The 24741-nt window shown below is 46.4% G+C and overlaps 1 protein-coding gene across 1 annotated transcript; it reads left to right on the top strand.

Annotated features, from left to right (window-relative positions):
- The first annotated feature begins 369 nt into the window (after positions 1 to 369).
- On the top strand, positions 370 to 24741 carry Tgm4 (transglutaminase 4). Its single transcript, XM_052189210.1, is given in 14 exon segments — positions 370 to 519; positions 2041 to 2151; positions 4161 to 4272; positions 6018 to 6136; positions 8046 to 8093; positions 8095 to 8127; positions 10462 to 10633; positions 10713 to 10851; positions 11809 to 11912; positions 13613 to 13855; positions 19190 to 19465; positions 19949 to 20118; positions 21938 to 22074; positions 23928 to 24741. Coding segments are annotated over 14 exon segments (1956 nt in total). The 3' UTR covers positions 24070 to 24741.

The following is a 24741-nucleotide window of genomic DNA, read 5'->3' as shown; positions in this document are numbered from 1 at the left end:
GCTCCAAGTAGAGCGAGAGGGCTTGCTTCATGGGTGGTGGGGAGAGGGATGGAGAGTGACTAGGAAAACCTTCAGTGTTGACTGCACACACACACACACACACACACACACACACTGCATTCTGGCAGGAAGATCATTAGTTTAATGTATGTTGTAGGGACTATACTGGGTATTTAACAAAACAGAACATGCAAAAGGCCCTAGGATTAAAGGCAAGGATGCAGATGGGGTAGCCTTGCCTAATTTGAGCAAACTACAACCCAGATAGCCACAGTGGAGGAAGACCATGAGCCCTGTCAAGACAGAGGGACCAACTATCTGTTGAGGTCTGTATACCAGGAGCTAGGAAGGAGTGGTAGGTAGGCAAAGATGGCTGTACTGGGGTTGGTGTCAAGACTCACTTTCCTATTGGTGTTTCCAGGAAATAGAATCCCATTCTACGTGGTGGAGCTTGACCCAGCGACATCCTACCGTTCTAAGGGCTGGCAGGTGAAAATTGCCAAACAGTCTGGCGTAGAGGTGAGGACCACAGTGTTGGGATACTGTCGGGCGGTTTCTGAATAGTTCTCTGACCCAACTGAGAATTTCCTATTTATCCCTTCCTGGGCGTCCAAATGTGTAATGCTGCTTCCTACCCACAGCCATGGCTCTGGGTACATCAGATCCCTCTTGCTTACCAATAAGCACACAGTAACTCTGACTAGCCAGATGTCTTGCATAGCTCTTGCTTTCATTTATATTCACTGGAGGAAATAAACAGAGGAAAATGAGTAAGAATGGTCAGTGCCTCAGAGCCAGTGTGGTACAAGCCTTTATTTCTGCATTCTCTGGAGACAGAGGCACGCAGATCTCTGAATTCCTGACCAGCCTGGTCTGTTGGTCTGCAGTGAGTTACAGGATAGCCAGGGCTATAGAAGAGACCCTGACCCAAAGAGAGAAGGTAGAGGGAGGGAAGAGGGGAAACAGAGTCAGAGAGATAGAACTGGAGAGAGGGAAGGAGAGGAGAGGGGGAGGAAGGAGGATGGGGGAGCAGAAGGAAAGAAAAAAAAACACATCTTCCCACAGTGCAGCTGTCCATTCCTCCCTCAGAGCTTTCTGCTGCATTTAAACTCAAATGCAGATGGAGACTCGAGGCTTCTCCTCCACTTCTCTCTTAACAAAACTTGATAACTTTACCAATGTTCCTTTGTTTAGTGGTCGCTCAAGTGCATGGGTGGGTTTGTGATGGCTTCTTTGACATCCTTTGTAAAGTTCTGTCTGTGTTTCCAGTGTTGGAAAGCCACTACCAAACATCACCACCTCCTAGCTAGATCTCTGAACTAGTTCATGGCTACTTCCGTTAGGACATAGCCTACAGATCCCATTACTAGGTTAATTCCAAGATTTAAAAACAGCAATGATCTTCTAGTTTTCCAAAAGCAGAATTTGTAGTTGGAAAATGAGTAAGTAGACCTGGTCCTCAGCCCCCCCTCGATTCCCCCACACCCCTGTACCCCTTGTCCTCAGCCCCCCCTCGGTTTCCCCCACACCCCTGCATCCCTGGCCCTCAGCTCCCCCTCGGTTTCCCCCACACCCCTGCACCCTGGTCCTCAGCCCCCCCCTCGGTTTCCCCCACACCCCTGTACCCCTTGTCCTCAGCCCCCCTCGGTTTCCCCCCACCCCTGCATCCCTGGCCCTCAGCTCCCCCTCGGTTTCCCCCACACCCCTGCACCCTGGTCCTCAGCCCCCCCTCGGTTTCCCCCACACCCCTGCACCCCTAGTCCTCTGCTCCCCTCGGTTTCCCCCACACCCCTGCATCCCTGGTCCTCAACTCCCCTCAGTTTCCTCCACACCCCTGCACCCTGGTCCTCAGATCCCCTCGGTTTCCCCCACACCCCTGCACCCTGGTCCTCAGCCCCCTCGGTTTCCCCCACACCCCTGCGCCCTGGTTCTCACCCCCCTTGGTTTCCCCCACACCACTGCACCTCTTTATGTTCCTTTCCCTCTGGCCAGAACCAAGGCTCCTATTTCCAATTTGCAGCCAGATTTTGTGTTTTTCAGGTATTCATGACAGCTCTCTTGGAAAAGGCCTTAGGCTCAGTCTTTTTCTCTAAGAACTTGATTTTTGGTTATGGAGCTGGTGGGAATGGCACCTGCAGAGGTGAAAACTGGGTAGGGAATGGGCTAAATTTCTTCACACAAAAGGCACTGTTTAACTTTTTTTTTTAATTTAAAATTGTTTATTTTTTATAGCACCCATGAAGGAAGTGAATCTTAAATTTCCATGTGAAAGATATATGTGTGTGTGCATGTGTGTGTGCATGTGTGTGTGTGTGTGTGTGTGTGACTGTGGTATGCATGTGTGAGTCAAGTGTTCAAGGCACTGGATCCCCTGGAGCTGGTGTTACAGGCAGCTGTGAGCACCACAGCTTGGGTGTTGGTAGTTGAACTCAGGTCCTCTACAAGAACAGTTTGGGTCTTTAACCAATGAACCATCTCTCCAGCCTGCTGCTTTTCTAAAAAAACAAAACAAAACAAAAATATGTGAACACCTTTGTAGGGCCCTGTGCGGGTCAGGGGTCCTAACATTACCTATGCTATGGAAGGCTGAACTCTGGTGTTGCTTGGTAATGAATGATGTTGAAGGACACAGGGGAAAGGTCTTACTAAGCCCAGAGCTCTGCCACCTGCATACTGGGGAGGGACTTTGTCCCAAATGTCCTATTGGTGCTCAGGAACACTTTCTCACGGGACAGACCCTCATCCAGACAGCCATGTATGTGTTGGGCTGGAGAGATGGCTCAGCTGTTAAGAGCACTGACAGCTCTTCCAGAGGTCCTGAGTTCAATTCAAAGTAACCACATGATGGCTCACAACCATCTATAATGAGATATGATGCCCTCTGCTGGTGTGTCTGAAGACAGCTACCGTGCACTTACATATAATAAATACATTTAAAAACAAAAAAAACAAAACAAACAAACAAACAAAAAAACCCAGAAAAACACAGCCACATGTTGCTATGGGTTGGGAGTGGTGACATTTTACCTTCCAGGAGGCTTAATCTCCTTCTTACTGCCTTGAGTACATGTTGCTCTTTTAATTCATACAATTACTCTAGGGAGATGGGAAGGGAGTTTTTAAGTGAGGAGACCGATGCACATGGGAAATTAAGAAAGTGAGCCGGGTGGTGGTGGCAGCGGCGCACGCCTGTAGTCCCAGCACTCTGGGAGGCAGAGACAAGTGAATTTCTGAGTTCGAGGCCAGCCTGGTCTACAAGAGTGAGTTCCAGGACAACCAGGGCTACACAGAGAAACCCTGTCTCAAAAAAAGAAAAGAAAAGAAAAGTAGCAATGCCATTCAGCTAGTAGAAGACAAAGCTAGCATTGGAACTGGCCACCATTGCTCCTAAAAGACACCTTCTAATAACAAATATCCTGTAGATTTGGAAGTCCCCAGATTGTGTGGCAATGATGGGAAATAAAATTCTTTTTTTTTATTCGATATATTTTTATTTACATTTCAAATGATTTCCCCGTTTCTGGCCCCCCACTCCCCGAAAGTCACATAAGCCCCCTTCCCTCCCCCTGTTCTCCCACCCACCCCTTCCCACTTCCCTGTTCTGGTTTTGCCTTATACTGCTACACTGAGTCGGGAAATAAAATTCTTAGTGCCACTGTAGCACTGTCCATGTCTTAGTTTTCTATCTAGCCACTACTTACCCTAAGGCGCTGGACGGCTGTCTGGGTGCCTTTGAAGATGCTTGATGCACTGCAGGACTGAAATAGATCTAGGGCTCCCAGCATTGAGGCAAGTTCTCTACTGTGAGCAGTCAGCAGGCCCTGCGGAGATCGGGGCTGAGATCAGGTTCTTCTCTATCTCAGTCAGAGGATCTATCCTACGATCTGGAGGTGGCACCATCTGCATGCAGACACGGAGAGGACAAGACTTGGCATGAACTACACCTATGACCTGTAGACCCAAGTTTATCCGTCCCTTTGGGGGACTTGCTAGACCTTTCTCCCTTGCGGGTCATATCCGTCCATACTGGGGTAGCCCTGATTGCTTGGCTGACCCGAGAGAGAATGGTTTGTTGGGACTGACGATTCTTCTTGAAGGCTTCGGAGGGTACAGAGTAGAGTCGGGGAAGAGGGAGTCCATCGTGCCTTGTGCTTCCGCAGGTTGTCCTGAATGTCATCAGTGCGGCCGACGCCATAGTGGGGAGGTACAAGCTGAGTGTGAATGAGTTTAAAGCTGGAGTATTCTACCTTCTCTTCAATCCATGGTGCTCAGGTAACTCGGGATCCAGTTCTGCTGCAGAATGTGTCCCCTCCACATGCTGGTCTTGTGCGGTTCTGGCAGACAGACCCATGCTTATACCCTGCTTGCAGTGCAGAGTCCCCGAGCCATTCCCGGCTCTCTCGATACACTCCAACTAGCTGAAGGACTTGACAGGAACACTTAGTGCACGCCTAGAAGATCCTCTAGTGCCCAAGCCCACAAACCCGTGTCTCTTCTGCCTTTTCTGCTTATCCTCACTGCCTTGCCAAACCCAGCTAGCTTCTGCTTCCAGCCCTGTTCAGATCTTCTGGGAGCTACTGTGACTCCTTCCTTCACAACTCTAGGGTGGGACTTGAATTTCAACAGCGGTTCCTCTTCTCTGCAAATGTGGCTCTTCTGCCCACCTTATTCCTCCCTGTGGTTCCCTTGAACCTTTGTACAAATGTCACTCAAGGATACCGTTTATTTCCATTTTTATTTATTTTTTTATTTTAAATTAATTTTTCTCAGTTTTTGTTAGTTCTTGAGAGATTTGTACAGTTTGGTTGGATGATATTAACCTTCCTCCCCCAACTTCCTCCAGATCCATACACACTCCTTCCCTTCCCACCCAAATGTGTCCTCCCTTCTTCTTCTTCTTTTTTTTTAAATACACCATCCTTACTTTAGAAACCCTGGACCAAAGACATGTCAAACAGGTTCTACTTTGATCTTTTCTCACATTTGCCTTGCAGCCTTCTTTAACTTCCCACACTTAAATTAGTGTGTGTGCATGTGTGTGTTTGTGTGTGTATGTGTGTGTGCATATGTGCACATGAGTGCAAGTATACAAGTGCATATGTGCGTGATTGTGCACATGCTCATGTGTGTGTGTGTGTGTGTATGTGTGTGTGTGTAATTGGAGTTATGGATGGTTGTAAGTCACTCTATGGATGCTGGGAATGGAACTTGGGATCTCTGCAAGAACAAGTGCCCTTAACTGCAGAGCCATCTTTCTGGGCCCTGAAGTCTTTCTTTCTTTCTTTCTTTCTTTCTTTCTTTCTTTCTTTCTTTCTTTCTTTCTTTCTTTCTTTCTTTCTTTCTTTCTTTCTTTCTTTCTTTCTTTCTTTCTTTCTTTCTTTCTTTCTTTCTTCTTCTTCTTCTTCTTCTTCTTCTTCTTCTTCTTCTTCTTTCTTCTTCTTTTGGTTTTCGAGACAGGGTTTCTCTGTGTAGCCTTGTCTGTCCTGGAACTTACTCTGTATACCAGGCTGGCCTCGAACTCAGAAATCCGCCTGCCTCTGCCTCACAAATGCTGGGATTAAAGGCGTGGGCCACCACTGCCTGGCCAAAGTCTATCTTTTATTAATGGCTTATGATTTATACTTAATGACAATTTTGCTCATGTTCACATTTCCCTACATTTTTCCAATGAATGAGCCTTATACCTAGTTCAAGATGTACTTTAGAAGTTCTTCGTTTTTGTCTGTTTGTTTTGCTTTTGATATTGAGTCATTCTGTGTAGCTCTGGCTGTCCTAGAACTCTCAGTCAACCAGGTTGGCCTCAGAGTTGCAGAGGACCACCTGCCTCTGCCTCCCCAGTGCTGGGGTCAAGGCATGGCCTTCTGCATCTGGGTCTTTGCATTTTCCATGTACAGTGTGTTGCTCTGGCTCTTCCTGCTTCCTGTATCCATGCCTCCCACATATGTTGTCCCAACTCTGTGGTATACGTGCTTCTATCTCAGGGTGGCCAGTAACATGTGTGTGTGGTCTTGTTGCAGATGACAGTGTCTTCATGGCTAGTGAGGAAGAGCGAGCAGAGTACGTCCTTAATGATACCGGCTACTTATACATGGGTTTTGCCAAACAAATTAAAGAGAAACCCTGGACCTTCGGTCAGGTAAGATAGACTGTCTTCTTGTGGCTGCACCAGGCACAATCTGATAGACCACATCTTCCTTAGAGGCTATCAAGCAAAGGCTGTGGAGGAAAGTGGGTTCACCTCAGCTGAAACAGTAGGCTCACAAGTGTGAGACTAGCCTGAAAGGCCTAAGCCCCACACACCCTGCTCCCCAGTAATGCTTATCACAAAGCACACAGGCCAGGCTTGCTGGTGCATACCTGTAATATAAGAAAAAGAGAGAAAGCCGGGCGGTGGTGGCGCACGCCTGTAATCCCAGCACTCTGGGAGGCAGAGGCAGGCGGATTTCTGAGTTTGAGGCCAGCCTGGTCTACAGAGTGAGTTCCAGGATAGCCAGGGCTATACAGAGAAACCCTGTCTCGAAAAAACCAAATCCAAAAAAAAAAAAAAAAAAAAAAAAAAGAAAAAGAGAGATTGAATCCAAAGCCAGTGTAGGGTAAGCAGTAGCAACTTGTCTCAATAAATGTACACGAGCCAGGTGCCTTTAATCCCAGCACTTGCAGGCAGATCTCTATGAGAATGAGGCCAGCCTGTTCTACATAGCAAGTTCCAAGACAGCTGAGGCTACATAGACCCTGTTTCAATTAAGCAACAAAAACAAAAAGACCTAAAACAAACATCAAGTAGAGAGGGGGAGGAGCAAAAAGGGAACCACAGAACATATACAGAAGTGGCAGGTTCCCTTAGTGACAACTCTGCTGTTTAGAATATTTTGTTTTACATTATTGTGTATGGGTGCACTGTGAGTGTTACAGCTCTGAGGGGAAAGGCTTCCCCAGCAGAAGTGTTACAGCTCTGAAGGGTAAGATATACTGGCAGTCCTCAGCCAAGGAATACCACAAAGTCACACTGCACAGCAAACCTTACACAAGAGATTTACAGGGAGAGACACAAGAGGGTGGCTGCCTCTGCTCTGGTAAGAAGCAACAGAGAACTGGGCAGGAGGCAGGCCTTATATCGAGCTTTTTGGGGGCAAAGTTTTTCAGGTTGGATATTTCCAGAGTAGAGATTGGTGAGATTTCAAGAAGAGCCCAGGGATTGGTGAGATTTTGAACTCAGGAATTGGTGGGTTTTAAAACTCAGGGATTGGGTGATTTTGGTGGGTTTCAAACCCTGCACTGGCCTCAGACCTTCTACCCTACATGCACACATGGAGGTCAGGACCACTTTCAAGAGCCAATTTCCTTCCCAAGGGGTAGAGACTGAAGATCAACTTCAGGAATCTTTAGCACTAAACTAACCTGTCTTCCCTATTTTTTGTTTTTAATGTTTTATGTGTATTTTTCCTGTGTGTGTGTCTGTGCACTGTGTGCTTGCCTGGTCCCTGTGGAGGCCAGAAGAGGGCATTGATCTCCTGGAACTGGCTGTGAGCCACTGTGTGGGTACTGGGAGTTGAACCCAGGTCTTCTGCCAGAGCAACAAGTGCTCTTAACCACCTAGCTATCTCTCCAGCACCACTCCCCGTTCATTTTTGTTATTACTAATACTAAACTAGTTGAGATAATATTCCTTGTACACAGCTTTGACAGCCTGTTTCATTTATCTAACTCAATTTCCAAGGAGTTTCTCCCATGGTATTAAAACCTCTTTGTATATTTTGTGCATTTTACCAGTGAGCTATCTCCTCAATCCCGTGTCTGTCTCTTCAGTGTCCCTGCTCTGTGAGCCTTTAGATGTCCTCAACTGTTGTCTTGAGTCTGGTTGTTTAAACGGCTTCTACTGTGGAATGTGAAAGATCTTTGAGAGACTGTGGGCAAGTTCCTGTACTTGATAGATGAGATACCCCTAAAGGCAATGCAAATTAGTTGGGGTGGCTTCTCATCTGACATGGCGGACTCTTGATGCCTCTTTCTTTATCTCCATGACAGTTTGAGAAGCATGTCCTGAGCTGCTGCTTCAACTTGTTGGCCCAGATGGAGCACAGTGAAATGCAGAACCCAGTGTTCGTGTCCAGGGCCATTTGTACTATGGTACGTGGAGAGGCCGGGCTCTACGTCCAGACTCCTGGAGGTCTGTCCAGTAAATGCTATTGTGGTCCATCAACAGCTGCTTGGCTGATTTAGCTTTCCCTGCAAACTGTAAGCTGCTCTCCACGGAGCACAGAGGGAGCTATGGCTGAGCAGTCAGCCAAGACTATCGAGGGATCTATGTCTGCCATTGTCCTTCTGAGCACAGGCTTTCAAACTTGAGCTCAGAAGGTCAATGTTGGCACTTCTAAGTTGACCTTAGGAAAATGGCTTTTTCAGCCATTCAGAGATGGTGTAAATATTCAAGGTATTCTCCCTCCTGCAAGTCTGGCCACAGCTGGGATGAACACTGTCGTGAATGCACTGTGATAGAGACAAACAAGTCATGTTTGCCTTCCCACAATGTCAGAAATTATTGAATAATAAATTATAAGCTATGTCAGCTACCTTAGCCCAGCATACCAAGAAGTCCTGATTTGCCAGTCAAGGAAAACATATGTTTGTTTGTTTGTTTTTGTTTTGTTTTTTCGAGACAGGGTTTCTCTGTATAGCCCTGGCTGTCCTGAAGCTCACTCTGTAGACCAGGCTGGCCTCGAACTCAGAAAGCTGCCTGCCTCTGCCTCCCAAGTGCTGGGATTACAGGCATGCGCCACCACCGCCCAGCAAACATGTTTTTTTATTTCAGTATTCCTACTATTATTCCTTGGATTACACATCACACAGTCAACATATCTACATATATGGATGGATGGATGGATGGATGGATGGTTATAGAGTGGTCACAAAAGGGTCAAAGAAGCTGCAGCAGAATCCAAGGAGTTTGAAGAGACCTGACAGGCAGAGGAAGCTCTGTCATATATGTGTGTGTGTGAGAGAGAGAGAGAGAGAGACAGAGAGACAGAGACAGAGACAGAGACAGAGACAGAAAGATAGATAGAGGGAGAGACAGATACAGACACTGAGAGATAGAGAGAAAGACAGAGACAGAGACAGATACAGACAGACACAGAGAGACAGAGAGAGCACACTAACCTTGATATAGGTTTATTTGAAAGTGCTTCAGAATAAAGCTGTGGGATTACAGGTTTCATCCGAGCCTCAGGGTCAAGTCAAGCTGTAGAAATGAAGTGTGGAACAGTGGATGCCATTGGATGAAGGGCAGGACAGGGTCCAGATTGACAGCAGTTTAAGTAAGTTATATTGGCAGTAGGAATAGGGCTGAACAGAGACCTCTGGGACAGTCAGTTCTTTTGTACATACAAGAACTAGTGACAGGTCGACACTGTAATGTTAGAGGTCCACATCAGAGTCCAGATGAAGACTCTGGGCCTGGTTTCCCTGGTAGGAGTGTGCTGCCCCTGTGCCCTCATGCTCTGAGCTGCTGTCGTCCATTTATACACTGGTCCTCTTTTACTGTTAGGTATGTCCTGTATCAGTCTGTGCCTTGCAGGCCTGTTGACAAGTAGTCTGTGCCTGCTAAAAGCATCATATTGCCTCTGCATTTGAACCCTGGAGTCAAGTGCTGCTTGTAAAATGGAAGTCCTCAGGGCAAGGCACAGCCTGCAAAACCACCATTTCACAAATACAGAGCACCTTAGGCAGGGCTTCCCGAGTCCCATAGCCATATCCCAGGAACTTTGCTGCTGATGGTCGTCCATTGTCTACTGTATCCAGAGCAGCAGTTCTCAGACCCTGTGGTCTCAGGACACTGTTAAAAGGTACCAAGGACCCCAAGTAGCTTATATTTATATGGCTTATATCTACAGATGTGTAGAAGTTATACCTTAAGATTATGCTTATAATATGAATATTTTATTATATGTATATAAATATTATATTTAGAAATTATGTTATTTCTAAGGACACACACAAATCTGTTCCACTAAGAGAATGATAATAAATCTACAAGTTAGCAAGAATGGTTTTTTTTTGTGTTTAAAAAACTTTCTGAAGTGTAAAATGTAGTGAAGAGAGTAGTGTGGCTTGCAGTTTTGCAAATCTCTTCAGTGCCTACCTTAATAGATGCCTGTTGCAGTTTGCACCCATAGAGGGGCCTTGTTATATCATGTGGGTTAACAGGTGAAGACAGTTTGTCTCACATGCGCATATTGGCACAGCCTTTCCAGAGTATGGTACAAGCTCTTCTCTGACATTTTACTATCACTCAGTGAGTGCTGGTTTCTTTGGGGTGGCACAGGAGGAGAGACTTGAGTCTCACTATGTAGCCAGGCTTAATCTAAAACTTGCTCTTTGGCCCTTCTGGGTACCCCGCCTGCCCCGGATAAACGCTAGGTTTAGGAAGAGCACAGATGCTAAGACTGTTCTCTCCTGTGTCAGATGTGTGCTGCGAACGGTGGCGTGCTGATGGGGAACTGGACAGGAGACTATTCCAGTGGCACTGCCCCATACGTGTGGACCAGCAGTGTACCCATCCTGCAGCAGCATTATGTCACCAGGTTGCCCGTACGCTTTGGCCAGTGCTGGGTTTTCTCTGGAATCCTGACCACAGGTAGGTAGGTGGCTGCAGCTGTGGGGCGGGCTACTCGGTTCCCACAGAAGCTAACCATCCTGCCCTGGGGTCATTTCAGCACTGAGAGCAGTGGGGATCCCAGCCCGCAGTGTGACGAACTTTGAGTCAGCCCATGATACAGAAAAGAACCTCACCGTAGACATCTACCTAGATGAATCGGGCAAGCCAATTCCACATATGACCAAAGACTCTGTCTGGTAGGCTCCCTCCAGCTGGTCTCTTCTGTTCTTCTGTTCTGTGGGCCTTATGGCCTCTCTGTAGACTGGTTCAAGTTGTGAGCAGGAGGCAAAGGACAAGAATTGGTATTTATTTCTGCACCCCCCCGACCCCGCCCTGCCCTAAGGACTGAGACAGGTTGCTGTGTGCCTCCCTCTGAGGTAACTGGCACCATCAGTCATCAAGAGGCACTGCTGTGCTCTCTGACCCAATGCACAAACACTTTGCAGGCTGAAAATGTAGGTATTGTGTGAGTGTGTGCATATGGGGGGAGGGGCTGGAGGTTGGGGTGGGGTTGTGGCTTCTACCACTGCTCTTCAAACACTGTGGAGAAGGTTCAGTTCACATGCAAGGCTTTCACTTTGGTATTGTATGTGGAAGACACCCAAGTCTGTTAACCAATATGGTAAACTGTCTTAAAAAATAGCAAAAATAGCTGGGTGATGGCACACGTTTTTAATCCCAGTACTGGGGAGGCAGAGGCAGGAGGATCTCTGTGAGCCTGAGTCCAGCCTGGTCTACAAAGTGAGTTCTAGGATATCCAGGACTACATAGAGAAACCCTGTCTTGAAAAACAAAACAAAACAAACCCAAGCAAACAAAAGCAGGAATATGGAATATTGTCCAGATACAAAGTTATTCATCAATTAAGTCAGAATCCTGTTGAATGGGGAAAAGAATTTACAATGGTTTGCTCATTCATTCATTCATTCATTCATCTTGCGGAGGCTTAATAAATGTCCTCTTGACTCTTTGAGTCTGAGGAGTTTCCCCCCACTGCCTGCCTGCTCTAAGCTGTGCTTTCCACAAGGTACTCAGAATTATCTTTGCCTCTGTTGACAATGGTTCCCACCTCTTCAGAACAAACTTAGAGGGCTATGATGACAGGTTTGCTAACTATATGGCTGGCTCTGGTGGGGCTGTTTCTACTGCCACAGGAATTTCCATGTGTGGACAGATGCTTGGATGAAAAGGCAGGACCTACCTCAGGGCTATGATGGTTGGCAGGTCCTGGATTCTACACCACAGGAAATCAGTGACGGTGAGTTTATGTGGGGCACGGGAGAAACAGGGGTCAGAGGCCATGTCTGGGCTGCTCTTCTGACTAGACTGTGCGGGGTCAAGTTGGTCTTGGATGGTTACCCTCACACTGAGCGCAGCCGTGAGAAGAGGATACACGTGACACTCACGTGACAGTGAGCATGGGTGCTGACGGGAGGTACGACTCACCTTTTCAAAAGTTTTACAATCATATGTATTTATTGGTTTGTGTGTACACACATGGATCATGGTATACAGGTGGAGGTCAGAGGACAGCATGTGAGAGTCAGGTCTCTCTTGTCACATGGGTACCAGGGAGTGAATTAAGGCTTCCAGGCTTAGCAGACACTGCCTGCCACTTAGCTGTTTTGATAGCCTACAGCTAACCTTTCCAAGCTCATTTTTGTCATTATCTAGGTTTTGCAAATCCAGGCTCAGGGAGGTGAGGTGAATGGCATTAGGAGCCGCACGTACTTGCAGTAGTTGAGCCCAAGTTGGATGGAGTGGGAGTAACCCGCCTTACTGTTTAACCTATTGTCTTGTCCTGGGTCGGGTGAAAGGGGCTGCAAAGAGCTTGGAGAGTTACTGTGTAGATGAGGTGTGATCTGAGGCTACCTGAAAAACCTGTGGAATTGTTAAAGAGTTAATATGCCTTACCAGTGAAAAACCACCCTGCACACATAAAAGATTAACAAAGAAAAAGCTCTTTAAGAATATGTGACAGTTTCTGGGTGGTGGCACATGCCTTTGATCACAGCACTCTAGAGGTAGAGGCAGGTGGATCTCTGTGAGTTCCAGGCCAGTCTGATCTACAGAATGAATTTCAGGAGAGCCAGGACTACATGGAGAAACTCTGAACCAAAGTACAAAACAACAAAAACAAACAAACAAAAGTGTGTGTGACAGCGTCTGATAACACAGAAGAGGGATTCAGCCTCCAACAGAAAATTTTTACAGCTTTTATAGGCCTTAAGCTTGTACATTATACACATTCTGTCATCCTTACATCTCTTTCCAGTCCCTGCCCCAGGTTACACTTTGAACAACTGAAACTGAGACAGGAGACTTCAAGTCTGGCTACTTGGGCCAATGGGAGATTTACACAGCAAAGATATTGCCAGGATTATTTCTTTCATACATATATGTTGTTCTTTTTGAATAGTTGTTATCCAAGTTTATTTTGCCCACCAGCTAGAATTATGATCTTCCCGACAAGAGCACAGGGAACTTAAGGGCAGGAGTAGACTTAGTGATGGTTGTGACCCTACCCTGCCCCAGAGCTTTAGAAGACAGCACTACTGGTTTAGATCAATAGAAATGGCTAGTGATGGTTCCCAGATAATTACAGTGCTAAGTACCATTGTGTACTACTTTGTTTGATGCTCATTCGATGCTTGATGACCAATGAGGTCAGTACTGCCTTTGTCCCCAATATCCAGGAAGCAGAGGTATAGAACATATAGGAAGTAGGCAGTGTGCTGGGATGAATGGCTCCCTACCTCTGGGCCTGAGATTTCCTGGACATTTCAGTTCTAAGCTGGGATGTGTCCTTAAGGGACACAGAGCAGTTCAGGCTGCCTGGGAAGAACCTGTTGCCTCCCTACCTGGGTGGGATTTCTTACTGTTACTGTGATGAATTTCGGGGTTGGGAGGCAGGGGGGCCAAGGAGACCCTGGCAGCCATCGTTTCTTCTGCCCTCAGGAGGCTTCCGCACTGGGCCCTCACCGGTGACTGCTATCCGCCAGGGATTGGTCCAAGTCAAGTATGACACCACATTTGTGTTCACGGAGGTCAACGGTGACAAGTTTATCTGGTTGGTGAAGGAAAGGGGGAAGACTGTCCTCATTGCTGTGGAGACCGCTAGCATCGGCAAGAACATCAGCACCAAGATGGTGGGCGAGAACAAGCGTGAAGATGTTACCTTGCAATACAAGTTCCCAGAAGGTAGCTGTGCCATTACAGGCCAGTTCCAAGACCAGGACATTACCGTCAACCAGGATGGTCCTTGGTGGACGGCAGATCTGAGACTCAAAGGAGCTGATGGCAGAAATCTAGGACATCATCTGCCAGAGGTCCCTGTCACAACAACCTAACCACATGGTCTTTAGCAAGAGTGTGACAGTATCTTTAGGCAGTGTGAGATGAGGGTGACCATGTCCTGTGGGATGAGGGTTGCTGTGCCCTGTGGGATTACGGTGACCATGTCCTGTGGGATGAGGGTGATTCTTTCCTGTGGGATGAGGGTGACTGTGCCATGTGGGATGAGAGTGATTGTGTCCTGTATGATGACTCACAGTGTGTCCACTCCAGGGCAGGATGAGGTAGTCAGATGTTGTGGCACACACCTGGAGATTAGGGCAAGAACATTGTGGTAAGCTTAAATCCAGCCTTGTCTTCACCATGATGTCCTATTTGAAACAAAACCTTATCGCAGGTTGCCTGGGCAATCAACACACACCAGGCTGCAAACACACGGCACCTTCAGCCCCTGTGGCCTTGCAGAATCCTGCCATGCTCTGGACACTCTAGGCAGCAGACACAGAACTCAGAGGTGTTCTTACTGGATTAGTGCCACCCAGCTTAGAAGTGGCTGAGTTAGGAGGCTGTGTGTGTGTGTGTGTGTGTGTGTGTGTGCGCGCGCGTGCGCGTATGAGACAAATCTTACTAAGTAGTTCTGGCTAGCCTGAAACCTACTATTATAAACCAAGCTGGCCTGGACTTAACAGAGAGCTGCCTGCCTCTGCCTCCTGAGTGCTTGGACCAAAGGTGTGCCTGGCCTAGGGTTTTTTTTTTTTTCTTTTAAAGTACTAAAGCAGGGTTTTATGGATGCTAGGCAAGCACTGTGCCAGTACCTGAGGGAGGGAGAAAGAGGGCTCAGTGTACTTTTGCTTTTTTGTGTACTTTCCCCTTCTGCCCTGAGGACTAAGTAATTTCAATGAACCTATGTAAAAATTAGCTCTGCCTCTCCCTCCAAGCCCCATGCTCCCAGAAATAAGACTCAAACTCAAAATATACTTACAAATCCCTTGGCCATGTAGCTAGGCTCTTCTCTGACTAGATCATAACTTGAAATAACCCATCTAAAATAACCCATAATCTACATTCTGCCACGTGGCTGGTTACCTGTGTCCAGGCACCACATGTGTCTGTCTGTCTTGTCTGTCTGTCTCGTCTGTTACATCCTATCAAACAAATCTCCAACCTGACACTATCCCAGAAGCCTTTCTGCCTCCCGGATGTCCCACCTCCGATTTCCTGCTTAAGCTGTAGGCCATCACATTTATTACTGACAAGTGCCACGCCCATACAAACACAAGATATTCTAGCTACAAACCTAAACTCAAATTTTCTAATGGTCTTTTGGGTAATCTCTAAGCTATTACTGACTTTAAAACTGTTGCAAGTCTCTTTATTGATAGTATCTGCTTGGCGAGCTACAGTTTCTGCTCTTTCAGTCCTTTGATTACATTTACAGTGGTTTTTACATTTCTTTAAATTCGTGCACATACATATGTGTGGGTGAGCACATCACAGTGTACATATGGAGGTCAGAGGACAACTTGTGGGAGTCAGCCCTTTCCTTCTACCGTGGGTCCTGGGGACAACCAAACTTGTAGTAAGTGACTTGACCAGCTGAGCCATCTGTCCCTCTGATTATATTAAAATAGATGAAGTTTTTCTCTAGTAAGTTCCAAATCAGGCTTCCACAGGGGCTGATTTTCCTTGACAGCTATAAGCTTGCACGGTGGCAGGCTGGAGATCAGACCGTTTCTCTCTCTGCTGGGTGCTTGTGCGTTGATTCCCTGCAGCGCTTCTGTGTGACCTGTACCTGCTTTGGCCTGGGAGCTGTGTCCAGAAGGGGGACAATTGGTGTTCTATCTGAGCCTCACTTGTACAGAACCCCAAGATGTGAGCTCTCAGCTTGCTTTCACTTCCAGGTTTTAAAATTGTTTTTTGAATACACCAGGAAAGATGCCGTTTGTTGTAAGCTGAGTCTGGTCAAGTAAATGTGAGCTCTGTGAATGGACACTTCCCAGAAGCTGTCATCAAAGCCAAAAGACAATAAAGCACTTGTGGTGAGGTTGTGAGTCTGCTGCAAACCCACATGCCACCAGATGGGGAGGCTTCTGATGTCACTGTGACTAGTCCTTCCTGTTTTCAGGGTGACTGAGGGTCTGGGAGGATGAGAGAGAATGGGTCTACCTCATGCCTTCTGAGTTCCTCATGCCTCTCTTCCTGTTTTTTGAAATAAGGTCTCACTTTGTAGATGGCTTGAAACTCACTATGTAATTTCCAGGCTGGCCTGGAATTAACAGAGAGCTGCCTGCCTCTGCCGCCTGAGTGCTTGGACCGAAGGTGTGCCTGGCCTAGGGTTTTTTTTGTTGTTGTTGTTTTGTTTTGTTTTTAATTTTTCTTTTAAAGTACTAAAGCAGGGTTTTGTGGATGCTGGGCAAGCACTGTGCCAGTGCCCGAGGGAGGGAGTCACTATGTAGTCCAGGTTGGCTTAGAAGTCATGGTAATCCTCCTGACTCAGGTTTCCCAGGTGCTGGGACTACAGGTCTAAGTCTCCATGCCTGGTTCAGTGAACTATTGTGATTAAATGATACTTTGGTTGATTTCAATAGTTCTGGCAGGTTGGAGGTGAAATCTCTCTTTCTAGTATTCCCGCAGTTTTTAGGGAGAAGCAGGGGTGTTCTGTTTTTTGTTTGTTTGTTTGTTTGTTTGTTTTCTTTCTTTTGCCATTTTCATTTATTACAGGTTCCCAGTATGAGGCTTTGGGGTTTGTGAAACCTTAGCTCCTGGATGCTCCTATAGTCCTAGTCAATGGGTGTTTTGTTTTTGTTTCTATGGATGTTATAAAGACCATGATGAAAAGTAATCTGGAAAGGAAAGGGTCTATTTGGTGTACATATCCTCCTCGGTCACAGTCCATTGAAGGAAGCCAAGGCAGGACCGGAGGCAGGGGACACGTAGGAGCACTGCTCACTGGCAGGAACGGAGGCAGGGACCACGTAGGAGCCTGCTCACTGGCTTGTCCCTCATGTCTTGCTCAGCTGCTTTCTGATACAGCCCAGGCCCACCTGCAGATCCACAGCACAATAAGCCCTCCCACATCTGTCATTGAGAAATGCCTCACAGATTTGTCTATGGGCCAATCAAATAGAGGCATTCTCTCAATTGAAGTTTTCTCTTTCTAGATGAGCCTGCTTTTTGTCGAGTTTACAAATATAGCTAACCTGGACAACTGACTCCTTGTCAACTCGACATTTAAATACAACACTATTAAGGGATACCCTTTACTGACTTGCTTATCCCTAAGATCTTATATGAATATCACTATCACAATATAAAACATTTCAACTATTAAAAGTCCCATAGTCTTTAAAAATTCAGTCTCTTTAAGACATCCAAACACTCTTAGCTGTGGGCTCCTGTAAGTAAAAAAAGTTTCATATTTCTTTTCTTTTCTTTTCTTTTCTTTTCTTTTTTGGTTTTTTTGAGACAGGGTCTCTCTGTATAGTCCTGGCTGTTTTGGAACTCACTCTGTAGACCAGGCTGGCCTCGAACTCAGAAATCCACCTGCCTCAGCCTCCCAAGTGCTGAGATTGAAGGTGTGCGCCACCACTGACCAGCTAAGTTACATATTTCTTATTCCAAGAGGGAAGACCCAGAACATAGTTACAATCAAATCAAAGCAAAGCCAAAATTCAACAGTATAAGTTCAGTTTTCAAACCTGAGGTCTGCTTGTGGTCCTTTAGATTCCTAAGCACCTACACAACTCTGCCTCTGTGGTCCTGCTGTCTGCAGGACAGAACTGGTCTCTTAAGCTCAAGTTGATCCCATGCCACGCCTGTCACTGCCCTTGATGGTTATCCCATGTTTCTTGCATTTCGAATGTGCTGTGGGGGTCTACATGGCTGCACCTTCGCCAATAACATCTTCTGGCTGCTCACAGGGCCATGGCTCAGCTGATCTCCATGAACCCTTCATGCCATCAAAGCCTGGGAAACTCTGAGACTATCAAGTCCAGCTGCTAGCATGAGATGCCGACCTTTGCCTTCTCTAGACCCCAGATTCTGTGTGCTGAGAGTGAGGAAGTACTCCCAGAAGGTTTTACATCGGCGATGCTGGTCTCTTAATCACAGCTGATTTCTCATCTCTACCTGACCAGCCATCAATTGTCTCATAGATGTTTCACTTTGGTGGTACTAGTTTCTTGATAACCAGCTTTTTTTTTTTTTTTCTATTTGGAGACAGGGTCTCACTGTGTAGCTCTGGTTGGGCTAGAACTTCGTATGTAGACCAAACTGGCTTCAAACTCACCGAGATCTGCCTGCCTCTTCTTGAGAAATGCACAGCTGATTCTTCGGCTCCAACTGACCAGACACCAGAGAGTCTTAATTCAAATGTATCATACAGATAGCTCTGAAAGACTCTTTAGGGCACTCTCAAGATTCCTGTGAAGTCTCATGAGGCAGGGTGGGGATAGCATACATCTTTAATCCCAGCACTGGAGAGGCAGAGGCAGTGGATCTCCGGGTTTAAGGCCAGCCTGGTCTACAGAGTGAGTTCCAATAGCCAGAATTATGCATAGAAACCTTGCCTCAAAAAACAAAACAAAACAAACAAAAAAATCCCTCGAAACTTCATTGTCTGCATTGCTCTCAAATTTTTGGTTTCCCAAGCTCCTACTGAACAAGCCCACTGAGTTCTGAACACTCACCAGCTTTCCCAGATCATAAGTTCCAAAGTCCTTCCACAATCCTCCCTAGAACATGGTCATGTCTGTTATAGTAATACCTGACTCCTGGTACCAATTTCTGTTTTAGTTTGGTTTCTATTGATATGATAGAGACTATGATGAAAAGCAATTTGGAAAGGAAAGGGTTTATTTGGCTTACATATTCTGCTTCACAGTCCACTGCTGGAAGCCAAGGCAGGAACTCAAGGCAGGACCTGAAGCAGAGGCCATGGAGTAACACTGATGACTTGCTCCTCATGTCTTACTCAACTTTTCTCATATAACGCAGGTCCCAGGGGTGTTAGACTTACAGTGGAATAGGCCTTCCTAAATCAGTCATTAATTAAGAAAATGCCTCACAGTCTTGTCTTTGGGCCAATCATATGGCAGCATTTTTAGCAGTTTTCAGTTGAAGTCCTTTCTTCCCAGATGACCATGGCTTGTGTTGTTGAAAAAAAAAATCTAACCAGAACAATGAATGGGAAGTCTCTCTCAGATCCCAAGGGTGTCTTCAGAAAATATTCTGTCTCTACAGGAAGTCCAGAGGAGAGGAAGGCCATGGAGAAGGCCTCTGGTAAGCATCCTGATGACAAGCTCAACTCTCGAACACTGAACAACACTCTTCAGATGTCGGTCCTCCAGAACTCTGTGGAGCTAGGTTATCCTATCAATTTGACTATAATTTTGAAGAGGAAAACGTCCACCCCACAGAATGTCAACATTTCGTGTTCCCTCGACCTACAGACATACACAGGCAACAAGAAGACAAACCTGGGAGTCATTCAGAAGACTGTGCAGCTCCAAGGCCAAGGTACCAGAAGCAGGGGCCATGAGGCCTCAAGGCCCGGGGAGACCAGGATGCCCAGCATCTGATGTCTCGTGCGTCTCTGTGGATCGCTCTCATACTTTAACTCTTTATGTGAGAACAGACATGGCATTTATTGAGCACTTACATTTTGGTGATGACAACGAATCCAGGCACAGAAGAAAAACAGGCCAGGAGTTGGGGTCTAGCACACAATCACAAGTGAAGGTGCTAATGGTGTCATGAAATGCCTCTGTAACAGTGGAGATTCGTTTGGTGTCCCCCTTCTCATCAGTGGGCTGTGGCTGCTCTCAGCATGAGCAGGCTATCCTGAGAGTGGGAGCCCAGAATGGGTCTCAAGATCTGAGTTAATGACTAAATCCATTTGGTCCTTGAGTGTAAACTCTCTAAAGAGAGAACAGGACTCTTCTATGGCCAAGCAGCTTTATCCCCAGAGCTAATCTCTCCCTTCTTCCCATTCTTTCACAGAATCAGAGGTGTTTCTCAGTATGGATTCCAGCTACTACATCTATAAATTGGGCATGGTTGATGACGAGATGGTCATTAAAGGGTTCATCATTGCAGAAATTGCGGATTCTGGTGACAAGGTGGCCACTGATACGACCCTGTGTTTCCTGTACTCTGCCTTCTCTGTAGAGGTGAGCTGCCTGCAGTCCAGAAAGGGATCCTACTTGAAATCAGACCTTGGAGAGAGGCAGAGCTCAGGACTTTAGTGGTCTCCCAGTTGACTGATTTTGGGTCAATTGAATTGCTAAGGAAAATGGCACATCATTTTTTTCCATACAGGTATTTCAAGGAAGTGATGTGTCAAAGAGTTTTTTCTTTTCTCAACTTTTAGCCAAATGGATTTAAACTTTTAAAAACAAGGAATACCTGTGCATAGCACAAAATTTTAAAGATGCAGTTGGCACTGTGAATGGTCTCTTCCTATCCCCAGATGCTCAGTTCTTCTTGTCAAAAGAGACCCATGCCCTCAGCTTCTTCTGTATCAGAGTTTTGGATACATGCCGGTGATGTGCAAGGCTTGCCATGGCCCTACCCCATGTGGGGTAAGATGAAGCTGGTGCCAGATTCGCTTCTCTGATCAGTATTCTCCTGTGAACACAGGAGTCAAGGGCAACTTGTATAAGACTTTCATTATGTTTCTGATGACCTGTCAAACACAATCATCCCAGAGCCCTTCCCTGATGATACTTGACCAGTTGTAGGGTTTGTTGAAGATGTCTACATCTCAGCAGGCACACCTCCCATAGGAATGTCTTAGGCTGAGGGCATTGCCCCCTTTGGAGACCATGTTTTGATATTTCTGCAGCAGAGTGGTTGAGGACACAAGGCACTGACTTTTCGTTAGACATAGTTGGGTGCTGGCCTGGTCCCCACTCATTGAAGCAGAGCGTGCATACTTCACAGGACTCACTCTACTTGGAAGCAGTTCCAGTGTACCCACCATAGCTTGATCATCAAGAATTTCTTTTGAGGGGCTGGATGTTAAGAGTTACAGAGGAACCAGGTTTAGTTCCCAGTACCCACATCATGATTCACAGCCACATGTAACTCCAGTTTGAGGGGATCTGATGCCTTCTTCTGACTTTGGTGAGCATTAGCATGCATGTGGAACATATACATACATGCAACCAAACACTCATGCAAATAAAGTACATCTGAAAAAATAAGTTAAAAAGCTTCTCCTGGGGGGGTCTCCCTCCCACCCTCTTCCAGGTGGCATCACAGATGTCACAAATGTGGGTGTCAGAGAATGCTTGTCCCTGAGATCACACAAGTTTAGTTGGTGTTTCAGGTGTCCTGGAGGCAGATACTCTAGCTTTCTCAGGACATACTCAGTTGACTGTGCTTTAAACCCTAGGTACCTTAAGGAGAATTACAGAAGGAGATAAAACCTGAAACATAAAGGCAGAGACAAGAGCCCTGGGGTGCCCTGGGCAGGGAAGGTGGGGCTCTGGTGAAGGTGCATCCAGGGTGGGTAGGGCAGAGGCATGTAGGAGTTTCAAGTGTTGAACACAGCTTGTCTTGGGATGTGCTTCTCTTGGCGGTCCTGTGAGGCACCTTGGTATTTTGGGTCATGGGTGAGGTGATACCAGTGTCCTTAGTGTGGGGGGATTTAATAACTATTTAGCCCTCGAGCTTTAGAAAAGGGGGAGTCCTGATGCGCTGGATAAGATCAGAATGTAGTTCATATGAGGACTTCTGGCTACCATGAGATTACACACCTTGAGTTCCTTAAAAATACGTCTGGCAAAACTAGAGAGAAGCATGTGAAAAATTTGGAATCTAAGAGAGAGGCACAGGCAAATCACATCCCCCACCAGAGCCTCCCAAGTGAGCACAGACCCACTGAGAGGCTTACAGAGAGGACCAAGAATTACCTTTCCTGCTGGAGCCTGTCTTCTGCCCTCTCGTCTTTAGTCTGTGACATCCGTCTTTTCTCCACTCTAACAGATGCCGAGCACAGGCAAGGTCAACCAGCCTCTCATCATCAACTGCACCTTCAAGAATACCCTGCCCATCCCTTTGACAAACATCAAGTTCTCAGTGGAGAGCCTGGGCCTCAGTAACTCAAAATCCTGGGAACAAGAGTGAGTCTTCCCAACACAATGTGCCATGCTTTTGAGATGTAAACTCCTAGGATGTTACAGTAAAAAGGTAGACACAGAGTGCTGGTGTCAGCCTGCAGAAAAGGTTACACTAGTTAGTACTCTACCAACAATAGCCCTTTTGTTTCTTGTCAGTCCGATATGTTGTTCTTCAGAAATGCCAAAGCATCCCTGTCTTTGTGTTTCTATTTATAGCTCAGGTTTTCTTGTTGACTCCTGTAATTTATTTGTACTTCCCTTTGCCTGTTCCCCCCCATCCCCGGCCCCTCAGGGAGCCATTTACTTTTCTTATTAACCTGAGTGCGGTAAGTCAGTAAGGAATGTTGTGTTGTAAATTGCATGTAAGAGTTAGATTATTTGAGATTTCCTTACTCTATAGCCATAGCTAGCTTAAAACTTGTTATACAGACCAGGCTGGCCTTGAACGTATAGAGGTCCACCTGCCTCTGCCTCCTGAGTGCTGAGATTAAAGGTGTGTGCTCCCACAGGTGGCACTGCAGTTTGTTTTAAGGTGCTGCCCTGGAAGTTGAGCCTAGGGCCTTGTACATGAAAGGCAAGTGCCTTCCTATGGAACTATACCCCAGCCTAGACTGTTTAAAACCCTAAGATGCCTTCGCCACTGGAACTCACATTTAAATTTTAATCTTCTCTGTGGATACTGAATTTCATGTCATTATAAAAATATAGAAATAGCCTACACTTTTCCTAAACTTTATGGTTCTAGTTGTATAATTATTATTGTGAACTTTAGTTCTGGGGTGCCATAGTGCAGAACCCCAACTTTGTCAAATAACCTATCATTTACCTAGTATTCTGAAACATTGTCTATAATACAGGTAATCCCCAAATATACCTCAGGCTCTGGACTAATAGGCTGTTTCGTTTGTCTTTGTGATCTTGTGTAATTTAAATGTTCAAAGCAAATGGCAGTGCTGGTTCTCAGCTTGCAGGAACACAGGATAGGTCCCCATGCATCCGCATGGCTTCTCTGTAAGGGCATATTCCTAGTTAGAGTCTTTGCTGCCTCACAGGGGTGTTTCTCAGTTTTCTGTCTGCTGGACTAAACATACACTATTGATTTTGGTATGTCAACATATCCAGGAAAGGATTTTACTTAAATGCTCTGTTTCTCAGGCCTATTTCTTATCAGGTGTCTAGATCTTCCAAGTAAATCCCAGCAGACTCCTGTTATTCTGGGACAAGTGTCTTAAACTTCCACAGATATGCTGATTCCTCATGACCACTGTTAAAGAACAGATTCTGGCAAGGTGGTGGTGCACACTTTTAATCTCAGCACTTTGGAGGCAGAGGCAAATGAACCTTTATGAGTTTGAGGCCAGCCTGGTCTACAGAGTGAGTTCTAGGACAGCCAGGGCTACCCAGAAAGACCCTGTCTTGAAAATCCACCCCTCCCCTTAAAAAACCCAAACCAAACCAAACCCCCAAACAAACAAACAGACAAAAAACAACAACAAAACTACATTTAGTTCAATAGTATTGGGGCAGGACCTCAGAGCCTAATACACTCTCAGGTATTGCCATCTTGAATACTAGGGCCAGACAACACTTTCTTGTAGATTCATCATGAATCTTGTTCCTGAGTGCTCTCAGAAGAGTTTGTGACTGGCACAGTGGAGAGCAACCATTCCAGCCTGCTATCTTGTCTTACGGCTGAGACAGTGGCCACACTCCAGGTGGAGGCCTGCATCACTGGCCCTGCAGCACAGGGACTTCCCGAGAGCCGCACTGGAACTGGATGCCTGCCTGGTTCCTCATGCAATGTGGATTCTCCCTGTAGCACCGGTTGGCTGACTGTGTGCCTTTGAATTTTCTAGGACAATGCCGCCTGGAAAGTCCATCAATTTCAAAATGGAATGCACCCCAGTGAAAACTGGACCCCGGAAGTTCATTGTCAAGTTTATTTCCAGACAAGTGAAAGAGGTTCATGCTGAGAAGGTCGTCCTCATCTCCAAGTAGCCCATCTGGGGCCATGGAGCTGCTGGCAGGAGCCCTGATTGGCTCTGAGCCTTGGCTAAGCATGGTAGCGTTTCCTAAATTGCATTTAGCTTTTAGGTCAGGGATGATTAAATTTGATTACTCGTGTGAAGGCAGATTCAAGAGCCAGCCCAGCAAAAGACAGAGCTCAAAGGTCAATGTAACCACAGGCGGAAGCTCCAGGGAGCCAGGGCACCCGGGCACATGCCATAGGCAGACATCGAAAATACATATTTAGGAATCATGGCCTCAGAAGACAACGCCACTGCCATCTGGATTCAGAACCAAATGCAGAGCTCTGATATAGACATGCTGGAGGCATCTTCCATCTAGACCATGGATTCTATCAAGTCCAGGGCTGCCTCCTGAGCTGGTGCTGGCCCAGGTACTACATGCTCTCATCCCAAGGCTCCGTCCTCTCAGAAGCAGGCCCCGCGCTGGCGTGAGGCCCTCTTGCTCTGGACAGGCCATGGGAGGGAGAGTAAGAGTCTATGGCCAAGGACAACATCTGAAGAAGCGACGATCCTGCCCTGTTCTCTGGAGTGTCTGTGCTTTGCCCTGCCATTAACAGATATGCTCACATATCACTACGCTTTGAATTAAACTCTGGCAACTTTAAGATGGCTATGTAGTCCTGAGTTAATTTTTCTCTTA

Source organism: Apodemus sylvaticus, chromosome 7 (genome assembly GCF_947179515.1).
Source record: "Apodemus sylvaticus chromosome 7, mApoSyl1.1, whole genome shotgun sequence".
In the NCBI taxonomy this organism is placed as follows: Eukaryota; Metazoa; Chordata; class Mammalia; order Rodentia; family Muridae; genus Apodemus; species Apodemus sylvaticus.
The sequence above is the reverse complement of the archived record's forward strand: the minus strand, read 5'-3'. Positions and strand labels throughout refer to the sequence as shown.